This window comes from Heptranchias perlo, chromosome 15, assembly GCF_035084215.1.
Source record: "Heptranchias perlo isolate sHepPer1 chromosome 15, sHepPer1.hap1, whole genome shotgun sequence".
NCBI classification, from domain to species: Eukaryota; Metazoa; Chordata; class Chondrichthyes; order Hexanchiformes; family Hexanchidae; genus Heptranchias; species Heptranchias perlo.
In genome coordinates, this window is record NC_090339.1 from 4,160,166 (window position 1) to 4,181,521 (window position 21,356).

The following is a 21,356-nucleotide window of genomic DNA, read 5'->3' on the forward strand; positions in this document are numbered from 1 at the left end:
TTTCCCTCCCTCCTCCCCATTATCTCCAATTTCTCTCCTCCCCCATTCTCCCCCCGTTCCACCGTTTTCTCTCTCCCTCCCTCAGCACCCTTTACCAACACCTGCAACCCTCCTACCCCAACCCCACCCTTTCCCAACGTCTTCCCTCCACCAACCCCACTCTTTTCTCATCCTTTGCCACGCCAACCCTACTGCTTCTTCTATACCCCCAACCCCATCCCTTAACCCTCGTCCTTCCCCACCTTTTATCACCCCACCCCACCCTTTATCCCCCACCCCAACCTTTATCCCCCATTCTCACACTTTATCCACCATTTTCACCCCTCCATCCCCCCACCTTTTACCCCTCCCTCCTCATCTCACCTTCCCTTTAACCCCTCCCCACCCTTTCCAACCCATTAACCCCTTCCCTTCCCCTCCCCTCCCTCTCGTCCTCTGCCTTTATCCCCACCTCTCCCCTCCATTCTCTCTAATCCCTCCCTTCCCTCTAACCCCCTCCTCAATCCTCCCTACTCTTCCCTCTAACCCATTCCTCTCCCTTCCTTTTAACCCCTCCTCATCACTCCCTTCCCTCTATCCCCTCCCTCCCCTCTAAACCCCACCTCTCCCCTCCCTTTAACCCCTCCAATCCCTCCCTTCCCTCTAACTCCCTCCTCTCACCTCCCTTCCCTACCATCTCACCTCATTCCCTCTAAACACCTTCTCTTTCCACCCTTCTCTCCTCTCTATCCTCCTGCCCCATCCCGCTCTCCCTTCACCACTCCCGACTTTCCCCTCTATCCCTCCCCTCCCCTCCCCTCTATCACCACACACTCTTTCTCTCTATTCTCCGACACATCCTCCCCTTTATCAATCTCCCCTTCCCTCCCTTTATCCCCACCCCTCCCTTTATCCCCCTCAAATCATTCCCCTCCCCTCTCCTCCTCTCCCTTTAACCCCATCCCCATTTACCTGCTCTTCACCCCTCCCTTTAACCCCCTTGTATTTATATAGCACCTTTAACATAGTGAAACGTCCCAAGTGTAATCGGACAAAATTTGACACCGAGTCACATAAGGAGACATTAGGACAGAGACCAAAAGCTTGGTCAAAGAGGTAGGTTTTATGGAGCGTCTTAAAGAAAGAGGTGGAGAGGCGGGAGATTGAGGGAGGGAATTCCAGAGCTTAGGGCCTATGCAGCTGAAGGCACGGCCGCCAATGATGGAGCGATTAAAATTACAATTAAACCACCTCCGGGAGCTCTCCCCTCCCTTTAATTCCCCCCTGACAACCTCTCCACTCCCTTTAAACTGCTCCCCTTCCCTCTCTCTCATCCTCCCCATTCCCACCCCTCCTCTTCACCCTCCCTTCCATTACCCCCTCCCCATTCCCACATCTCCCTCTCACTGTCCCCTCCCTTAACCTCCACCCCCACCCTATCCCCTAATCCCCTCCCCTTCCCTATCCCTGCTTGCCTCCCCTAACCCGCTCCCTTCCCCTAAAACCACAGCCCTTCCCGAACCCTCTTACCTCTCCTCCCTTACTCCTCTCCCCTTCCTCTAACACCCTCCCCTCCTCTACTTCCCTAACACCCTCCCCTCCGCTAAGCCTCCTCCCCTCCCTTTCACTCACCTCGCTACCCATCCCTTCCCTAACCCCTCTCCCCTTCCTTTCCCAAACGACCCTCCCTCTCCCAACCCCCACTCCCATCACTCCCCTCACACCCCTTCCCTTCCCTCCCTGCCTCAGCTTCCTTAACCCCCCTCCTCTCCCCGTCACCCCCTCCCTCCCGACTTCCCATTCCCAAATCCTCACTCCTTCCCCCTTCCCACTCCCTCCCCTTCCATAAGCCCCCTCCCCTTTCCTAACCCCTCTCCCTGAATCTCCCCGCTCACTCTCTCCCACCCTTCCCTAAACCCCCGCACTACTTCCTCCCTCTTCCCGAAACCCCCACCTTCGCTCCACTTCCCTAACACCCCTTCAACCCCTTCCCCAACTCTGCTTCCCTCCCTCTCTGACCTTCTTTCCCAGAAAAACTGCTCCATAACTCAGATTGAATGTTTGCACGGCTCTATCCCAGAAAATCGGCTCTAACTCTGGGATTGAATCACAGAAAGTTACAACACAGAAGGAGGCCATTCAGCCCATGTGCTTTTACTTTTCTGACAAGTCTGCCATTTGGGACCTTGTCAAAAGCCTTGCTAAAATCCATGTAGACTGCATCAAACACGCGACCCTCATCGACTCTCCATGTTACCTCCTCAAAAAATTTAATCAACTTAGTCAGACACAGCCTTCCCTTAACAAATCCATGCTGACTGTCCTTGATTAATCTGTGCCTTTCTAAATGACGATTTATACCGTCTCTCAGAATTGTTTCCAATAATTTGCCCACCACCGAGGTTAGGCTGACTGGCCTGTAATTACTCTGTCTATCCCTTTCTCTCTTTTTAAACAATGGTACAACGTTAGCAGTCCTCCAATCCTCCGACACCACGCCTATAGCTAGAGAAGATTGGAAAATGATGGTCAGAGCCTCCGCTATTTCCTCCCTTGCTTCTCTTAACAGCCTGGGATACATTTAGGAACATAGGAACATAGGAACAGGAGTAGGCCATTCAGCCCCTCGTGCCTGCTCCGCCATTTGATAAGATCATAGCTGATCTGTGATCTAGCTCCATATACCTGCCTTTGGCCCATATCCCTTAATCCCTTTGGTTGCCAAAAAGCTATCTATCTCAGATTTAAATTTAGCAATTGAGCTAGTATCAATTGCCGTTTGCGGAAGAGAGTTCCAAACTTCGACCACCCTTTGTGTGCAGAAAAGTTTTCTAATCTCGCTCCTGAAAGGTCTGGCTCTAATTTTTAGACTGTGCCCCCTACTCCTAGAATCCCCAACCAGCGAAATAGTTTCTCTCCATCCATCCTATCCGTTCCCCTTAATATCTTATAAACTTCGATCAGATCACCCCTTAACCTTCTAAACTCGAGAGAATACAACCGCAATTTGTGTAATCTCTCCTCGTAACTTAACCCTTGAAGTCCGGGTATCATTCTAGTAAACCTACGCTGCACTCCCTCCAAGGCCAATATGTCCTTCCGAAGGTGCGGAGCCCAGAACTGCTCACAGTACTCCAGGTGCAGTCTAACCAGGGTTTTGTATAGCTGCAGCATAACTTCTGCCCCCTTGTACTCCAGTCCTCTCGATATAAAGGCCAGCATTCCATTAGCCTTATTGATTATTTTCTACACCTGTTCATGACACTTCAATGATCTATGTACCTGAACCCCTAAGTCCCTTTGGACATCCACAGTTTTTAACTTTTTACCATTTAGAAAGTACCCTGTTCTATCCTTTTTTGATCCAAAGTGGATGACCTCACGTTTGTCCACATTGAATTCCATTTGCCACAATTTTGCCCATTCACCTAATCTATCAATATCGCTTTGTAATTTTATGTTTTCATCTACACTGCTTACAATGCCACCAATCTTTGTGTCATCGGCAAACTTAGATATGAGACTTCCTATGCCTTCATCTAAGTCGTGAATAAATATTGTGAATAATTGAGGCCCCAAGACAGATCCCTGCGGGACTCACTTGTCACATCCTGCCAATGTGAGTACCTTCCCATTATCCCTACTCTCTGTTGCCTTTTGCTCAGCCAATTTTCGAACCAAGTCCATACTTTTCCATCGATTCCATGGGCTTCTAACTTAGCTAACAGTCTCTTATGTGGGACCTTATCAAATTCCTTCTGGAAGTCCATATAAATAATATCCATTGACATTCCACTGTCCGCTACTTTAGTCACCTCTTCAAAAAATTCAATCAGGTTTGTCAGGCACCACCTACCTTTCACAAATCCATGCTGGCTCTCCCTGATTAACTGAAAATTCTCGAGGTGTTCAGTCACCCTATCATTAATTATAGACTCCAGCAATTTCCCCACAACAGATGTTAGGCTAACTGGTCTATAATTCCCCGCTTTCCCTCTCTCTCCTTTCTTAAAAAGCGGAGTGACAGGTGCAATTTTCCATTCTAGAGGGACAGTTTCTGAATCTAGAGAACTTTGAAAGATTATAGTTAGGTGAAAGATTATAGTTAGGTGAAAGATTATAGTTAGCCTAGCCTAGAGATTTATTTACTTTCAAAGATGTTAATCCCCTTAATACTTCCTCTCTCACTTTGTTTATCCCATCCAATATTTCACACTCCTCCTCCTTAACTACAATCTCTGCATCATCCCTCTCCTTTGTGAAGACAGAGGCAAAGTATTCATTAAGAACCAAACCCACATCTTCCGCCTCCATGCATAGGTTACCTTTTTGGTCTCTAATAGGCCCTACTCTTTCCTTAGTTATGCTCTTGCTCTTAATGTATTTATAAAACATCTTTGGGTTTACCTTGATTTTACTTGCCAAAACATTTTCATGCCCTTTCTTAGCTTTCCTAATTTCCTTTTTAATTTCACCCCTGCACTTTCTATACTCCTCTAGGCTTTCTGTAGTATTGAGCTCTCGGTGTCTGATATAAGCTTTCCTTTTCTGCTTTATCTTACCCTGTATGCTCCTTGATATCCAGGGGGCTCTAGATTTCGCAGTCCCACCCTTTTGCTTTGTGTGAACATATTTGCTCTGAACCCTCACTATCCCCCCCTTGAATGCCTCCCACTGCTCTGACACTGATTTACCTTCAAGTAGCTGCTTCCAGTCCACAGCTGTTTCCAGTCCAGTGACTGCCCTTCACATCAAGGCAGCATTTGACCGAGTGTGGCACCAAGGAGCCCTAGTAAAATTGAAGTCAATGTGAATCGGGGGAAAACTCTCCAGTGGCTGGAGTCATAACTAGCACAAAGGAAGATGGCAGTGGTTATTGGAGGCCAATCATCTCAGCCCCAGGACATTGCTGCAGGAATTCATCAGGGCAGTGTCCTAGGCCCAACCATCTTCACCTGCTTCACCAATGACCTTCCCTCCATCATAAGGTCAGAAATGGGGATGTTCGCTGATGATTGCACAGTGTTCAGTTCCATTCGCAACCCCTCAGATAATAAAGCAGTCCGTGCCCGCATGCAGCAAGACCTGGACAACATCCAGGCTTGGGCTGATAAGTGGCAAGTAACATTCGTGCCAGGCAAGTGCCAAGCAATGACCATCTCCAACAAGAGAGAGTCCAACCAACTCCCCTTGACATTCAACAGCATTACCATCGCCGAATCCCCCACTATCAACATCCTGGGGGTCTCCATTGACCAGAAACTTAACTGGACCAGCCATATAAATACTGTGGCTACAAGAGCAGGCCAGAGGCTGGGTATTCTGTGGCGAGTGACTCACCTCCTGACTCCCCAAAGCCTTTCCACCATCTGCAAGGCACAAGTCAGGAGTGTGATGGAATACTCTCCACTTGTCTGGATGTGTACAGCTCCAACAACACTCAAGAAGTTCGACACCATTCAGGACAAAGCAGCCCGCTTGATTGACACCCCATCCACCACCCTAAACATTCACTCCCTTCACCACTGGTGCACCGTGGCTGCAGTGTGTACCATCCACAGGATGCACTGCAGCAACTCGCCAAGGCTTCTTCGACAGCATCTCCCAAGTCCGCGACCTCTACCACCTAGAAGGACAAGAGCAGCAGGCACATGGGAACACCACCACTTGCACGTTCCCCTGCAAGTCCCACACCATCTCAACTTGGAAATATATTGCCGTTCCTTCATCATCGCTGGGTCAAAATCCTGGAACTCCCTTCCTAACAGCACTGTGGGAGAACCTTCACCAGTCTGACTGCAGGGGTTCAAGAAGGCAGCTCATCACCACCTTCTCAAGGGCAATTAGGGATGGGCAATAAATGCTGGCCTCACCAGCGATGCCCACATCCCATGAATGAATAAGAAAAAACTTTTGCTAAATCACTTCTCAGCTTAATAAAATTTGCCTTTCCCCAAATGAGAACTTTTACTCCTTTTATCTTTGGCCTTTTCCATAACTATGCTAAATCTAACTGAATTATGATCACTACCACCAAAATGCTCTCCCACTGATACTCTTTCCATCTGCCCAGCTTCATTCTCTAAAACTAAGTCCAGGACTTCCCACCACCCCCCCACCTCTTGTTGGTCTTGCTACGTACTGGCTGAAAAAGTTCTCCTGAATGCATTTTATGAATTCTGCACCCTCTATGCCTTTTACTTTGATCGTATCCCAGTTAATATTTGGGCAGTTGAAATCCCCGACTATTACTGCCCTATTGTTTTTGCACGTCTCAGAAATTTGCCTACATATTTGCTGTTCTATCTCCCTCCGACTGTTTGGGGGTCTATAGTACACTCCCAGCAGTGTGATTGCCCCTTTTTTGTTCTTTAGCTCAACCCATATGGCCTCATTTGATGATCCTTCTAACATATCATCCCTCCTCACAGCTGTAATTGTCTCCTTAACCAATATTGCCACCCCCTCCTTTTTTATCCCCTCTCTATCTCGTCTGAAAACCCTGTAACCAGGAACATTGAGCTGCCATTCCTGCCCTTCTTTAAGCCATGTTTCAGTAATAGTTATGATATCGTACTTCCTCATGTCTATCTGTGCCCTCAGCTCATCTGCCTATTTCACTAGACTCCTTGCATTGAGGTATCTACCATTAAACACTGCCAAACTCCTTTGTTGTCTATTTTCTAACCTTTGCTTCCTCTGCCTTCCAAACTCACTTACTAATTTTCTGCCTTCCATTTCCAGCTCTCCCTTCTGAATCTACGCTCAGATTCCCATCCCCCTGCCAAACTAGTTTGAACCCTCTCCAACAGCACTAGCAAACCTCCCCACGAGGATATTGGTCCCGGCCCTGTTGAGATGCAACCCGTCCGGCTTGTACAGGTCCCACCTCCCCCAGAACCGATCCCAGTGCCCCAGGAATCTAAAGCCCTCCCTCTTGCACCATCTCTCCAGCCATGCACTGGGAACAATCCGGAGATCACTAACTTTGAGGTCCTGCTTATTAATCTCTTTCCCAGCTCCCAGAGATAGAGCAGTTTCTCTGCCACTATGGATGCTGGGTAAAGAACTCCCCATTCAACAAAAGCCGGGCACTGCACCGGGCAACATCACATCTCACTCCACCAGTACGTCAGGTACTGATGCCTATCCGCACCCCCAGCACAGCGAACATTAGCAGCAGCAGCACATGGAGAGAGGGGGTCCCGGGCAGGGCTCTGCAGGATGTAATCCCCCCAATTTGACTGGGATCTCCCAGGCACTCTCCGGCCCTACAGCAGCCACCTCGCCCTGTGCTGGCTGCCAATGTAGCAGATGCCAGGATTACCACAACCGTCCATCAATGGAAAAGGATCCTGGGATGATAATGAACTGGGAAACCCAACAAACAGGAAATCAACTGAAATCACATCCCACTGGCAGGGCCCCAGAATAAGATTCCAAGTGAGGGCAAAAAGAAGGAACACTGAAGGAGATGCAGCCAATCCTGGGATATTTGGCTCATCTGGTTTACTGTACATACAATGACCATTTAGAAAATAAGAGCACCTGCAAATAAAGGACACTTGATGCAAGTCCCTTAGGTGTCCCTAATTTACAGGTTTCACTGTCTTAATGACCTGGGCTTGGGTATACAGGCCATAATTTCAAAGTTTGCAGCTGACACGAAACTCGGAAATGTAGTAAACAGTGAGAATAGTAACAGACTTCAGGAGGACATGGACAGACTGATGAAATGGGCAGACACATGGCAGATGAAATTTAATGCAGGGAAGTGTTAAGTGATACATTTTGGTAGGAAGAATGAGGAGAGGCAATAAAAACTTAATTGGTACAATTTTAAAGGGGGAGCAGGAACAGAGAGGCCTGGGGGTGTACGTACACAAATCTTTGAAGGTGCAGGACAAGTTGAGAAGGCTGTTGAAAGGCATTTGGGATCCTTGGCTTTATAAACTGAGGCTTAGAGTACAAAAGCAAAAAAGTTATACTAATAAAGACAGAAAATGCTGGAAATATTCAGCACGTCAGGCAGGCTCCGTGGAGAAAGAAACTGAGTTAATGTTTCAGGTCGATGACCCATCGTCAGAACTGGAAAAAGTTAAAGATTAAACCGTTTTTAAGCAAGTACAGAGCCAGGGAAAGGGGGGAGGAAGGGAAGGGAAGGGGAGGGAAGAACAAAATAGAAGGTCTCTGATAGGTCACAAGTGATTAAACAACAAAAGGGATGACGGTGGAAGGCAAGGAAGGTGGTAAATGGGATTAAAAAAAGAAACAAAAGATTGGTCAGGAGTAGCTGTAAATGGCAACAGCAGAACCATTACCAACACCTGCTGTCCGAAAAAAAGGGAGCAGTGGTTCTAATCTGAAGTTATTGAAATCAATGTGGAGTCCGGAAGGTTGTAAAGTCCCACCCTTTTTCTCTGTGGGAACATGTTTACTCTGCACCCCTTGTATCTTCCCCTTGAACGCCTCCCACTGCTCTGACACTGATTTACCTTCAAGTCACTGTTTCCAGTCCACTTTTGCTAAATCACTTTTTAGCTTAGTAAAATTGGCCTTTCCCCAATTGAGAACTTTAACTCCTCTTGTATCTTTGTCCTTTTCCATAACTATGCTAAAACTAACTACACCAAAATGCTCTCCCACTGATAGCTTGCAGACTGAGCGGAAGTGTTCAGCAAAGCGATCACCCAATCTGTGTTTGGTCTCCCCAGTGTAGTGGAGAACGCATTGTGAGCAGTGAATACAGTATAGTAGATTGAAAGAAGTACAAGTAAATCACTGTTTCACCTGGAAGGAGTGTTTGGGGCCCTGGACGGTGGGAAGGGAGGAGGTGAAGGTGCAGGTGTTGCATCTCCTGCGCTCGCACGGGAAGGTGGTGTGGTGAGGAGAGTGGGTGTTGGGGGTGATAGAAGAGTGGACCAGGGTGTCAGGGAGGGAATGGTCCCTTTGGAATGCTGGAAGGGGGGGAGGGGAGGATAGGGGAGGGGGAGATGGGTTTGGTGGTGGAATCCCGCTGGAGGTGGCGGAAATGGCGGAGGATGATACTTCATGCTAAACCTTTATAAATCACTGGTTAGGCTCCAGCTGGAGTATTGTGTCAAATTCTGGGCACCACACTTTAGGAAGGATATCAAGGTCATAGAGAGGGTGCAAAGGAGATTTACCAGAATGATAAGGGACGTCAGTTATGTGGAGAGACAGGAGAAGCTGGGATTTTTCTCCTTAGAGCAGAGAAATTTAAGGGGAGATTTAATAGATGTGTGCAAAATCCTTCTGTGCTGTATCATCCTATGATTCTATGATTTTGAGAAGTCTGCTCTAATTCTTGGATTTAATTGCTGAATTGCTGCGAACGCCCCACATTACATCAACATTGTGAAATCAATAACTGCAGCCTGATCTTCAGTTTACTTCAGACTATGCAATCTGTTTACTTTTCTGGAATATATATTAAAACATTCCCGTCATTGTGTGTTTCCCTGTACAGCAGTGCCATTTAACCATTTAACCACATTCTATTACGTAATATTTCTCAACTGACTGCCGCTAATGAGAATATTCTGTTTGTTCAAATCCCTGTAACTAATGACAATGACGGTACAATCTGATATAAATAACGGCTCCCTCCAACGTCTCAGTCAAAGCTGTTGCCTCTGACCCAACCAAACATCAGAGCTTCTCTCAGGAAATGCATGGTCGAATAACTGGTCTGGCGTATGCCATCTGCTACCCTATAATTGCAGCCGTTGGTGTCCCTGGTAAGTCACTGGGCTGGTTATTAATTGTGTAAATGGGTCTATCATTGTATCACTGCTCCCGCTGTGTCTCTAATAATTATAATATATGTATTCAGTTCTGATGCAAGGCAATTGACCTGAAACCTTAGCTCAGTTTCTCTCTCCACAGACGCTGCCCGACCTGCTGAGTTTTTCCAGCGTGGAATGTATTGAAGTAGTTTTCTAGAACAATATGTCAACTTGGGAACAGGCTATTTTTAATCTAGTATTGTGTAATGAGACTGGGTTAATTAGTAATCTTATCGTTAAGGAATCTCTGGAATAGAATGATCATAATATGATGAATTTCATATTGGGTTTGAGAGTGATGTAGTTAAGTCCGAAACAAGGGTCTTAAATTTAAACAAAGCCAATTACATAGGTATGAGGGGCGAGTTGGCTAAGGTAGATTGGGAAATTAGATTAAAAGATATAACGGTAGATAAGCAATGGTGAACATTTAAAGAAATAATTCATAATTCTCAACAAATATACATTCTATTGAGGAATAAAAACTCCACAGGAAAAGTGGTCCAACCATGGCTAACTAGAGAAGTTAAGGATAGTATTAGATTAAAAGAAGATGCTTACAATGTTGCCAAAAAGAGTAGTAAGCCTGATTGTAAGAGCTTCTACAGGTATGTAAAAAGGAAGAGATTAGCAAAGGCAAAAGTGGGTCCCTTAGTGGTGGAGATTGGAGAAATTATAATGGAGAATAAGGAAATGGCAGTCGTTAAACAAATATCTTGTATCTGTCTTCACAGTACAAGACACAAAAAAATACCAGAGATAGTGGGGAACCAAGGGTCTAATGAGAGTGAGGAACTTAAAGTAATTACGATTAGTAAAGAAAAAGTACTAGAGAAATTAATGGGACTAAAAGCCGACAAATCCCCTGCACCTGATGGCCTACATTTAAAAGAGGTGGCTGCAGAGTTAGTGGATGCATTGGTTTAGATCTTCCAGAATTCCCTAGATTCCAGAGCAAACCCCATGGATTGGAAGGTAGCAAATGTAACCCCGCTATTCAAGAAAGGAGGGAGAGAGAAAACAGGGAACTTTAGGCCAGTTAGCCTGACATCAGTAGGTGGGAAAATGCTAGAATCTATTATTAAGGATGTAGTAGCAGGGCACTTAGAAAATCATAATATGATGAGGCAGAGTCAACACAGTTTTATGAAAGGGAAATCGAGTTTGACAAAACTGTTAAAGTTTTTTGAGGGTGTAACTAGCAGGGTAGATAAAGGGAAACCAGTGGATGTAGTATATTTGGATTTTCAAAAGGCATTTGATAAGGTGCCACACAAGAGGTTGTGACACAAGATTAGGGCTCATGGGATTGGGGGTAATATATTAGCATGGATAGAGGATTGGTTAACGGACAGAAAACAGAGAGTAGGAATAAACGGGTCATTTTCAGGTTGGCAGGCTGTAACTCGTGGGGTGCCGCAAGGATCGGTGCTTGGGCCTCAGCTTTTACAATATATCTCAATGACTTAGATGAGAGAACCGAGTGTAATGTATCCAAGTTTGCAGATGATACAAAGCTAGGTGGAAAGTAAGCTGTGAGGAGGACACAAAGAGACTGCAAAGGAATATAGACAGGTTAAGTGAGAAGGTGGCAGATGGAGTATAATGTGGGGAAATGTGAAATTATCCACTTTGGTAGGAAGAATAGAAAAGCAGAATATTTTTTAAAAGGTGAGAGATGAAGAAATGTTGATATTCAGAGGGATTTAGGTGTCCTTGTACAGAAAGTTAACATGCAGGTACAGCAAGTAATTAGATAGGCAAATGATATGTTAGCCTTCATTGCAAGGGGGTTGGAGAATAAGAATAAGGATGTCTTTCGGCAATTATATAGGGCTTTGGTGAGACCACACCTGGATTACTGAGTACAATTTTGGTCTCCTTACCTAAGGAAGGATACACTTGCCTTAGAAGGGGTGTAACAAATGTTCACTAGACTGATTCCTGGGATGACTGGGTTGTCCTATGAGGAGAGATTGAGTAGAATGGGCCTATATTCTCTGGAGTTTAGAAGAATGAGAGGTGATCTGATTGAAACCTATAACAGTCTTAGAGGGCTTGACAGGATAGGTGCGGAGAAGCTGTTTCCTCTGGCTGGAGAGTCGAGAACTAGGGGTCATAATCTCAAGAAAAGGGGTCGGCCATGTAGCAATGAGATAAGGAAAAATTGCATCACTCCAAGGGTTGTGAATATTTGGAATTCTCTACCCCAGAGGGGTGTGGATGGTGAATCATTGAGTATATTCAAGATTGAGATCATTAGATTTTGGGAAGGGAATCAAGGGATATGGGGATCGGGTGGGAAAGTGGAGTTGAGGTAAAGGATCAGCCATGATCTTATTGAATGGCGGAGCAGGCTTGAGGGGCCTTATGGCCTACTCCTGCTCCTATTTCTTATGTTCAGTTTAATAAACTTGTTTTGTGTCAGTTCAAATTGAAGACTAAAAGAGTTATTTTTACAGATACCATGTAGCAACATTTAGGTTTCCTGAAATTATTAATATGTTCACCTACAACCAGTATTTTAATAAAAATATTTAATGTATGATACTGTTGACCAGAAGTCACCGGTTAACGGTTTTAGCTTAGTACACAGAGGAAGAGTCAATTCTCTCTTAATTCTCAATTCGCTTTATTAACGTCATTAGATCATGTACATACCGCTTATACGTCTAGTTAGATATAGGCATGTAGTTTACAGCAGGTTATACAGTTTTATACTCAAACTAGGATTTAAACGCACACCCACTAGGTTTCCCTGACTAACACTCCCTGAGTATTAAGATTTAAACGCACACCCACTAGGTTTCTCTGAATAACACTCCCTGAGTATTAAGATTTAAACGCACACCCACTAGGTTTCCCTGACTAACACTCCCTGAGTATTAAGATTTAAACGCACACCCACTAGGTTTCTCTGACTAACACTCCCTGAGTGGTCACAGAATAGAAAGGATATTATATTACCCAGAAAGGAGAGGTAATGCTGGCCAGGCAATTCGCTCTCTCACTCTCGACGTAGTCTCTACGTCCCTGACGTTGGGTCCCTACTTCCACGATGGTTAATCTCCCTCAAAAACACACTCTCGCTCCCTGGCACCAAGCCTGCAATTCTTCAGTTTTATTTCCAAGTCTGTCTTTTCAAATGATGCTGTCTTCTCCGATTGGCTCAAAGTTGCTGGAGTGGTCAATGTCATCCCCTGATTGGCTCTGTTCCAAGGGGCGAGGTAGCATCACCTCAATACTCCTTTTCGAAATAAGGCCTGGTGTCTCATCAAAGCTCCTTTGTCCCTCTAAGAAGCGGAACGAATTCAAACCGGTTCTGGCCAGTTCAGACCAGTGACTGAACTCCAGGTCACCTCAGTGCAAAAGTCAGTGTCTTTGTAAGCACTTCGAATTAACCTCTATAGGTTTCTGCAGCCCTGGCCAACAATACCTTTGTCAATTCTGACATCTCTGCAAAAATTGAGACCCCTGAGAAAAGGAAAGAACTTGCATTTACGAAGCGCCTGTCACAAATTCAGGACGTCCCAAAGTGCTTTACAGCCAATTTTTTTTTTTTTTTCTTCGTTCATGGGATGTGGGCGTTGCTGGCGAGGCCGGCATTTATTGCCCATCCCTAATTGCCCTTGAGAAGGTGGAGGTGAGCCGCCTTCTTGAACTGCTGCAGTCCGTGTGGTGACGGTTCTCCCACAGTGCTGTTAGGAAGGGAGTTCCAGGTTTTTGACCCAGCGACGATGAAGGAACGGCGATATATTTCCAAGTCAGGGTGGTGTGTGACTTGGAGGGGAACGTGCAGGTGGTGTTGTTCCCATGTGCCTGCTGCTCTTGTCCTTCTAGGTGGCAGAGGTCGCAAGTTTGGGAGGTGCTGTCGAAGAAGCCTTGGCGAGTTGCTGCAGCGCATCCTGTGGATGGTGCACACTGCAGCCACAGTGCGCCAGTGGTGAAGGGAGTGAATGTTTAGGGTGGTGGATGGGGTGCCAATCAAGCAAGCTGCTTTACCTTGGATGGTGTCGAGCTTCTTGAGTGTTGTTGGAGCTGCACTCATCCAAGCAAGTGGAAAGTATTCCATCACACTCCTGACTTGTGCCTTGTAGATGGTGGAAAGGCTTTGGGGAGTCAGGAGGTGAGTCACTCGCCGCAGAATACCTAGCCTCTGACCTGCTCTCATAGCCACAATATTTATGTGGCTGGTCCAGTTAAGTTTCTGGTCAATGATGACCCCCAGGATGTTGATGGTGGGGGATTCGGCGATGGTAATGCCGTTGAATGTCAAGGGGAGGTGGTTAGACTCTCTCTTGTTGGAGATGGTCATTGCCTGGCACTTATCTGGCGCGATTGTTACTTGCCACTTATGAGCCCAAGCCTGGATGTTGTCCAGGTCTTGATGCATGCGGGCACAGACTGCTTCATTATCTGAGGGCTTGCGAATGGAACTGAACACTGTGCAATCATCAGCAAACATCCCCATTTCTGACCTTATGATGGAGGGAAGGTCATTGATGAAGCAGCTGAAGATGGTTGGGCCGAGGACACTGCCTTGAGGAACTCCTGCAGCAATGTCCTGGGGCTGAGATGATTGGCCTCCAACAACCACTACCATCTTCCTTTGCTCGAGGTATGACTCCAGCCACTGGAGAGTTTTCCCCCTGATTCCCATTGACTTCAATTTTACTAAGGCTCCTTGGTGCCACACTCGGGCAAATGCTGCCTTGATGTCAAGGGCAGTCACTCTCACCTGACAGCCAATTAAATATGTTTGAAGTGTTGTCACTGTTGTAATGTAGGCAATGCGGCAGCCAATTTGCACACAGCAAGCTCCCACAAACTGCAATGAGATAATGACCAGATCATTTGTTTTAGGTGTTGGTTGAGTGATAAATATTCGCCAGGACACCAGGGAGAACTCCACTGCTCTTCTTCAAATAGATCCATAGGATACTTTACATCCACCTGAGAGGGCAGACAGGGCCCTCGGTTTAACGTTTCATCCAAAAGACGGCATCTCTGACAGTGCAGCACTCCCTCAGTACTGCACTTGAGTCTCAGTATAGATTGTGGAGCTCAAGTCTCTGGAGTGGAACTTGAATCCACGACCGTCTGATTCATAGGTGAGAGTGCTCCCAATGAGCCAAGGCTGAGAAATAAGGCTGGTTCAATGGATTGAATGGAGTTTCTGATGAGACTGGGTTTAAAGACCAAAACTGTCCCAAACCTGGTACGAATTGGCAGGATGACTGGTGTGGTACATGGGGAAAAGTCACACTGGTGGAATAGTGGATGCTCTTGTGAGACTGAGGCAGTGGCCTGTTGTTGGGTCAGAGTACAGGGAGCTTTACTCTGCTGACTCGGGAATCCTTGATGCTCATACTGAGATACCTAAAATGGGAAGAGTTCCATTCCTCAACAGCAGCATCTTAATGAAGATGAATAATAATTTTTTCTTATCTAAAAAGTGTCCTTAATATTAGGGTTGCCAACTCTCCAGGATTGTACTGGAGTCTTCAGGAATTAAAGATTAATCTCCTGGATACTGCTAGGAGCAACCCAGGAGAAAAGTAACAGGGGCATTAAAAGAAGTTGTGTTTTTGTTTCATTTTCTTTGAATCGTTTGTTTATTAGTTATAAGAATATTGGGAGATGGGCCCAGTGGTTGGAGATGGGAGGTCATGTAATGAAACCTCCAGGAATGCGTCCAACCAGAGGTGACCACCCTATTTAATATCGCTGCATGATAGGTCTACGATTAATGACAGGTGATGTACAGAATGATATATTCATACTGTAACCTATCAGTTTCTTACCCCACAAACCACTGACACGAATACAGAGAATTATATAGAATCTACAGCACAGAAACAGGCCATTCGGCCCAACTGGTCTATGCCAGTGTTTATGCTCCACATGAAGTACAGGGATTAATGTCCAGGCATTGAGAAAGCTGTAAATCTCACACCAACTCCTGTCAAACCCGACGTGTTTGCTCTGAATCCAATCGCTGATTTCCCCTCTTTCCTACAGCGAATGTAGCAGCGATTGTGATCCTGTCCCGAGGAAAGTGCGGTCTATCCCGATGCGTCACTCACTACCTGGTGGCCATGGCGGTGTCCGATCTACTGGTCACCATCGCCGGTGTGATATTGAATCGGATCAATGGGCTTTTTCTCCCGGTCAGTTTCCTGTACATGACTCCGCTGTGTCGTCTCAGAGCCGTCTTGCTGTTCGCAGCCAGAGACAGTTCGGTCTGGTTAACGGTAGCTTTCACCTTCGATCGCTTTGTAGCCATTTGTTATCAGAAGCTGAAAACAAAATATTGCACCAGAAAATGCGCGGCTGCTGTGATAGCAACTGTCAGTGTGCTGTTCTGTTTAAAAAACATTCCCTGGTACTTTGCATATGAACCTAGCTACATAACCGATGGTGTACCATGGTATTGTAACTTAATACCAAATTATTATACTTCACTGGCATGGACAGCCTTTGACTTAATCGACACGATGTTAAGCTCATTTATTGCCTTCTGTTTGATTTTGCTGCTCAATGCCCTGACTGTCAGACACATCGTGGTGTCTGGTAGAGTCCGCAGGAGACTGCGGGGCCACAGCAATGGTGAGAGTCACCATGACCCAGAGATGGAGAACCGGAAGAAGTCCATCATCTTACTCTTCGCTGTGACTGGTAGTTTCATTTTGTTGTGGACGATGTATCTTATCGTTTTCCTGTATGTACAGATTGCAAACCAATATACTTCCTCTGGTCCCAATGACCCTTTGTACATCGCCCAAGAAGTAGCGTTCTTGCTTCAGCTCCTGAGTTGCTGCACCAACACGTGTATTTATGCAGCGACCCAGAGAAAGTTCAGAGAGGAGTTGAAGAACGGAGTGAAATATCCGCTGAAATTAATTGTCAAATTATTTACACCATGAAAATGACTGAAATCCTTACAGAGCTACATTTGAACTTAGTCTTGTATTCCAGAAGTGAGAGGTGGTATAAAGCTAAAGAAAGTGCTTATAGGAATGAAAAGAACAGTAGAGATCCTGCAGATCGGGAGAGAAATAAACAACAGCAAAGGGATAGAAATAAAGTAGTCAAAGCTTCGAAAAGGGGATATGAGAAAAATCTCACCAGGGATATCAAGGACAACACTAAAGGTTTGTACAAGTATATCAAGAGAAAGACGGTGACTAAGGGTAATGTGGGCCTCTTAAGCAAGTAATATTATAATTGAAAATCAGGAAATGGCAGACTTACTAAATATTTACTTTGCTTCGGTCTTCACTTTGGAGGGTAAAGTACCAGAGATACGAGAAAAAACAAAAATAAATGAAGGGGAGGAACGCACTAGATTTAATATAAGTAAAAAAATTGTAATGGAGAAAATAATGAGACTGAAGATAGATAAATCTCCAGGACCTGATGGTTTCCACCCCAGGGTATTAAAAGAAGTAGGTGAGGAAATTAGAGCATTAAATATTCAGATTGGCTTCTCAGCACTGAACTCTTTACAAGCCATTGAATGTGATTATACTTTCCCGCTTTACAACATTAACTGCCTTAATAAACTTCAGTAATCTTGAACAGGGTTATAGTTTTTTTTTAAACTCATCTTTCATGTCAGTGTGGATGGAACAACTAAATCGTCCTTTGTTGGATCGTATGTTTAAAGTGATTATATTAAATCCTCTGATCTTAAACCGGCTTTTTAACTCCTCATTGCAGGGGTTGCTACGACAACTGCTATGGCAGAACCATTTGAAAGGTCATGGGGTCGGCAAAACAGGATCTCCTCTAACTCACCGTCCGCAGCAGAAAGGGAGATCTGCTAGTAGAGAAATAATCTATAAATAAAGGAACATTTTGCTTGTTTTGGATTCAGAACTTAGAGAATACACTTAGCAGGAAAAGAGAAGGCTGATGGTGACGATAATGAGGTCTTTAAAATAAAATAACGGTTTGATAGGGTAGACGTAGAGAAAATATTTCCAATTGTGGGGAGTCCAAAACTAGAAGTCATAAATACAAAATAGTCGCTAATAAATCCAATAGAGAATTCAGGAGAAATTTCTTTACGCAAAGGGTAAGAATGTGGAACAGGCTAACATAAGGAGTAGTGGAGGCTACTAGCATAGATGCATTTAAGGGGAAACTAGATAAGCATGAGGGATAAAGGAATATAAGGGTATCCTGATAGGGTTAGATGAAGTAGGGAGGGAGGAGGCTCGTGTGGAGCATAAACACTGGCATAGACCAGTTGGGCTGAATGGCCTGTTTCTGTGCTGTAGTTTTGATGTAACACGATGCAACTCGATTCTTGGTCTGCATTCTCCTGTTGCATTATTCCCTGCAGTTACTCAGACTTGACTTTCTGCATTGCAAAAGCTTTTATTTTGCGTTTCTAAACAATGAGCCGTTTACTTCACATGCAGCAAGTAAAGAGGTCATCATGGGAACTCGGTCCAAGATTTTACTGGCACTCCTGGATTAGGATGAGGAAGGGGATCTTCTGGAAGAGGCAAGAAAGGCAGCGGCAGTTTGGGCATCTGGCACAAACAATTCCTTGTCTCAGGAGCTGCAGCAGAGACCTGCCTCCGCCACCTATGTTTCAATAGGAATGCAGTCACTGGGATACATCATCTCTTCGAGCTTCATCTACCTCAGGCACCTTCCATCACTGAGATGGCTCTGTCCATGGCTGTGAAGGTGACAACAGCATTAAGTTTCTATTCCATCACGTCCTTCAAATTCACCACTGGAGACATTTGTCAAATCAGTGTCCCTGCAGAGTTGCATCAAAGAACCATTGTGTTTTTAGCACACTTGAGTGTTTCTTAGATGTCAACCTTGGCTCAGCTGATCGTACAGATCCTTTCCGGCTGCTGTTTGAATTGGAAATGGCCATTCTGATCTAGCTGGACGATTACCTATATCACGGGCTAGTGGAAACAATCGGAACCGGGTGGTGCAATGGGTCAGGCACTCTGACACTCAAGGGAAGGGAAGGAATCTCTGAATAGTTTACTCCAGAACACAGTCACTCCATGTAGAGAGATGCAGGGTCAGGAAGAGGAATGTGTGACTGACAGTCAGCAGGGTAAGGGGAACCGAGTGGAGGGAAGGGGGAACCGCAGAATCTGGTCCTGTCCAACAGGTGCGATGTACTTGCTACCTGTGGGGATCAGGAAGAAGGCAGCGGGGAGGATGGCCAGAATGTTAAACAAGGCACCGTGAGGCAGGAGGCAGTTCAAGGCAGAATAGGAAGGTTGTAGTTAGAGGGGAATCGATAATTAGGGGGATAGAGATTATCCTCTGCAGTGACGATCGAGAGTCCAGGAGGGTGTGTTGCCTCCAGGGGAACGGATATCTCGAATCGGGAGGAGGTCCAGCTGAGGGAGTGTCAGGACCTCGGAACTAAATTAAGAAACAGGACCTTGAAAGTAATAATCTCAGGATTGTTACCTGAGCTTCGTGCTAATTGGCATAGGGACAAATGGATCAGGAAAGTAAATGCATGTCTGAAAGACTGGTGTGGGAACGAGTGGTTCCATTTCATGGGGAATTGGCACCAGCACTACTTGTACTAATTACAGTTGAATTTTTTGAGGAGGTCACTAATAAGGTAGATTAGGGAGTATCACAAGGATGTGTGACTATATGGATTTCCAGAAGGCATTCGATAAGGTTCCATAAAAAAGATTATTAGCAAAAATGAGAGTGCACAGAATAGGACAGGTTGGAAATTGGTTGGGAGGTAGGAAACAGAGACCTCCACTCGGTTCCCCTTACCCTGCTAACTGTCAGTCACACACTCCTCTTTTTTTTATTTATTCCTTCATGGGATGTGGGCGTCGCTGGCGAGGTCGGCATTTATTGCCCACCCCTAATTGCCCTTGAGAAGGTGGTGGGGAGCCGCCTTCTTGAACCGCTGCAGTCCGAGTGGTGAAGGTTCTCCCACAGTGCTGTTAGGAAGGGAGTTCCAGGATTTTGACCCAGCGACGATGAAGGAACGGCGATATATTTCCAAGTTGAGATGGTGTGTGACTTGGAGGGGAACGTGCAGGTGGTGTTGTTCCCATGTACCTGCTGCTCTTGTCCTTCTAGGTGGTAGAGGTCGCGGGTTTGGGAGGTGCTGTCGAAGAAGCCTTGGCGAGTTGCTGCAGTGCATCCTGTGGATGGTACACACTGCAGCCACAGTGCGCCGGTGGTGAAGGGAGTGAATGTTTAGGGTGGTGGATGGGGTGCCAATCAAGCGGGCTGCTTTGTCCTGGATGGGTCGAGCTTCTTGAGTGTTGTTGGAGTTGCACTCATCCAGGCAAGTGGAGAGTATTCCATCACACTCCTGACTTGTGCCTTGTAGATGGTGGAAAGGCTTTGGGGAGTCAGGAGGTGAGTCACTTGCCACAGAATATCCAGCCTCTGACCTGCTCTTGTAGCCACAGTATTTATATGGCTGGTCCAGTTAAGTTTCTGGTCAATGGTGACCACCAGGATGTTGATGGTGGGGGATTCGGCGATGGTAATGCCGTTGAATGTCAAGGGAAGGTGGTTAGACTCTCCCTTGTTGGAGATGGTCATTGCCTGGCACTTATCTGGTGTGAATGTTACTTGCCACTTATGAGCCCAAGCTTGGATGTTGTCCAGGTCTTGCTGCATGCGGGCTCGGACTGCTTCTTTATTTGAGGGGTTGCGAATGGAACTGAACACTGTGCAATCATCAGCGAACATCCCCATTTCTGACCTTATGGTGGAGGGAAGGTCATTGATGAAGCAGCTGAAGATGGTTGGGCCTAGGACACTGCCCTGAGGAACTCCTGCAGCAATGCCCTGGGGCTGAGATGATTGGCCTCCAACAACCACTACCATCTTCCTTTGTGCAAGGTATGACTCCAGCCACTGGAGAGTTTCCCCCCTGATTCCAATTGACTTCAATTTTACTAGGGCTCCTTGGTGCCACACTCGGTCAAATGCTGCCTTGATGTCAAGGGCAGTCACTCTCACCTCACCTCTGGAATTCAGCTCTTTTGTCCATGTTTGAACCAAGGCTGTAATGAGGTCTGGAGCCGAGTGGTCCTGGCGGAACCCAAACTGAGCATCGGTGAGCAGGTTATTGATGAGTAAGTGCGACTTGATAGCACTGTCGACGACACCTTCCATCACTTTGCTGATGATTGAGAGTAGATTGATGGGGCGGTAATTGGCCAGATTGGATTTGTCCTGCTTTTTGTGGACAGGACATACCTGGGCAATTTTCCACATTGTCGGGTGGATGCCAGTGTTGTAGCTGTACTGGAACAGCTTGGCTAGAGGCACAGCCATTTCTGGAGCACAAGTCTTCAGCACTACAGCCGGGATGTTGTCAGAGCCCATAGCCTTTGCTGTATCCAGTGCACTCAGCCGTTTCTTGATATCACGTGGAGTGAATCGAATTGGCTGAAGACTAGCTTCTGTGATGGTGGGGATATCGGGAGGAGGCCGAGATGGATCATCGACTCGGCACTTCTGGCTGAAGATGGTTGCAAATGCTTCAGCCTTGTCTTTTGCACTCACGTGCTGGACTCCGCCATCATT

At 46.0% G+C, this 21,356-nt stretch overlaps 1 protein-coding gene across 1 annotated transcript; it reads left to right on the forward strand.

The window, feature by feature from the left end:
• Positions 1-9,670: 9,670 nt before the first annotated feature.
• Positions 9,671-16,714, forward strand: LOC137333183 (probable G-protein coupled receptor 139). Its single transcript, XM_067997367.1, has 2 exons — positions 9,671-9,740; positions 15,810-16,714. Exons 1-2 carry the CDS (start codon positions 9,671-9,673, stop codon positions 16,712-16,714), a joined length of 975 nt encoding a protein of 324 aa, XP_067853468.1.
• The last annotated feature ends 4,642 nt before the right edge of the window (positions 16,715-21,356 follow it).

Excerpts from the sequence above, each read along its gene's own strand:
- LOC137333183 (XM_067997367.1), top strand. The coding sequence starts at position 9,671 with ATGCATGGTCGAATAACTGGTCTGGCGTATGCCATCTGCTACCCTATA. Across the intron at positions 9,741-15,809 it reads TGCAGCCGTTGGTGTCCCTG|CGAATGTAGCAGCGATTGTG; the intron begins GTAAGTCACTGG and ends TCTTTCCTACAG.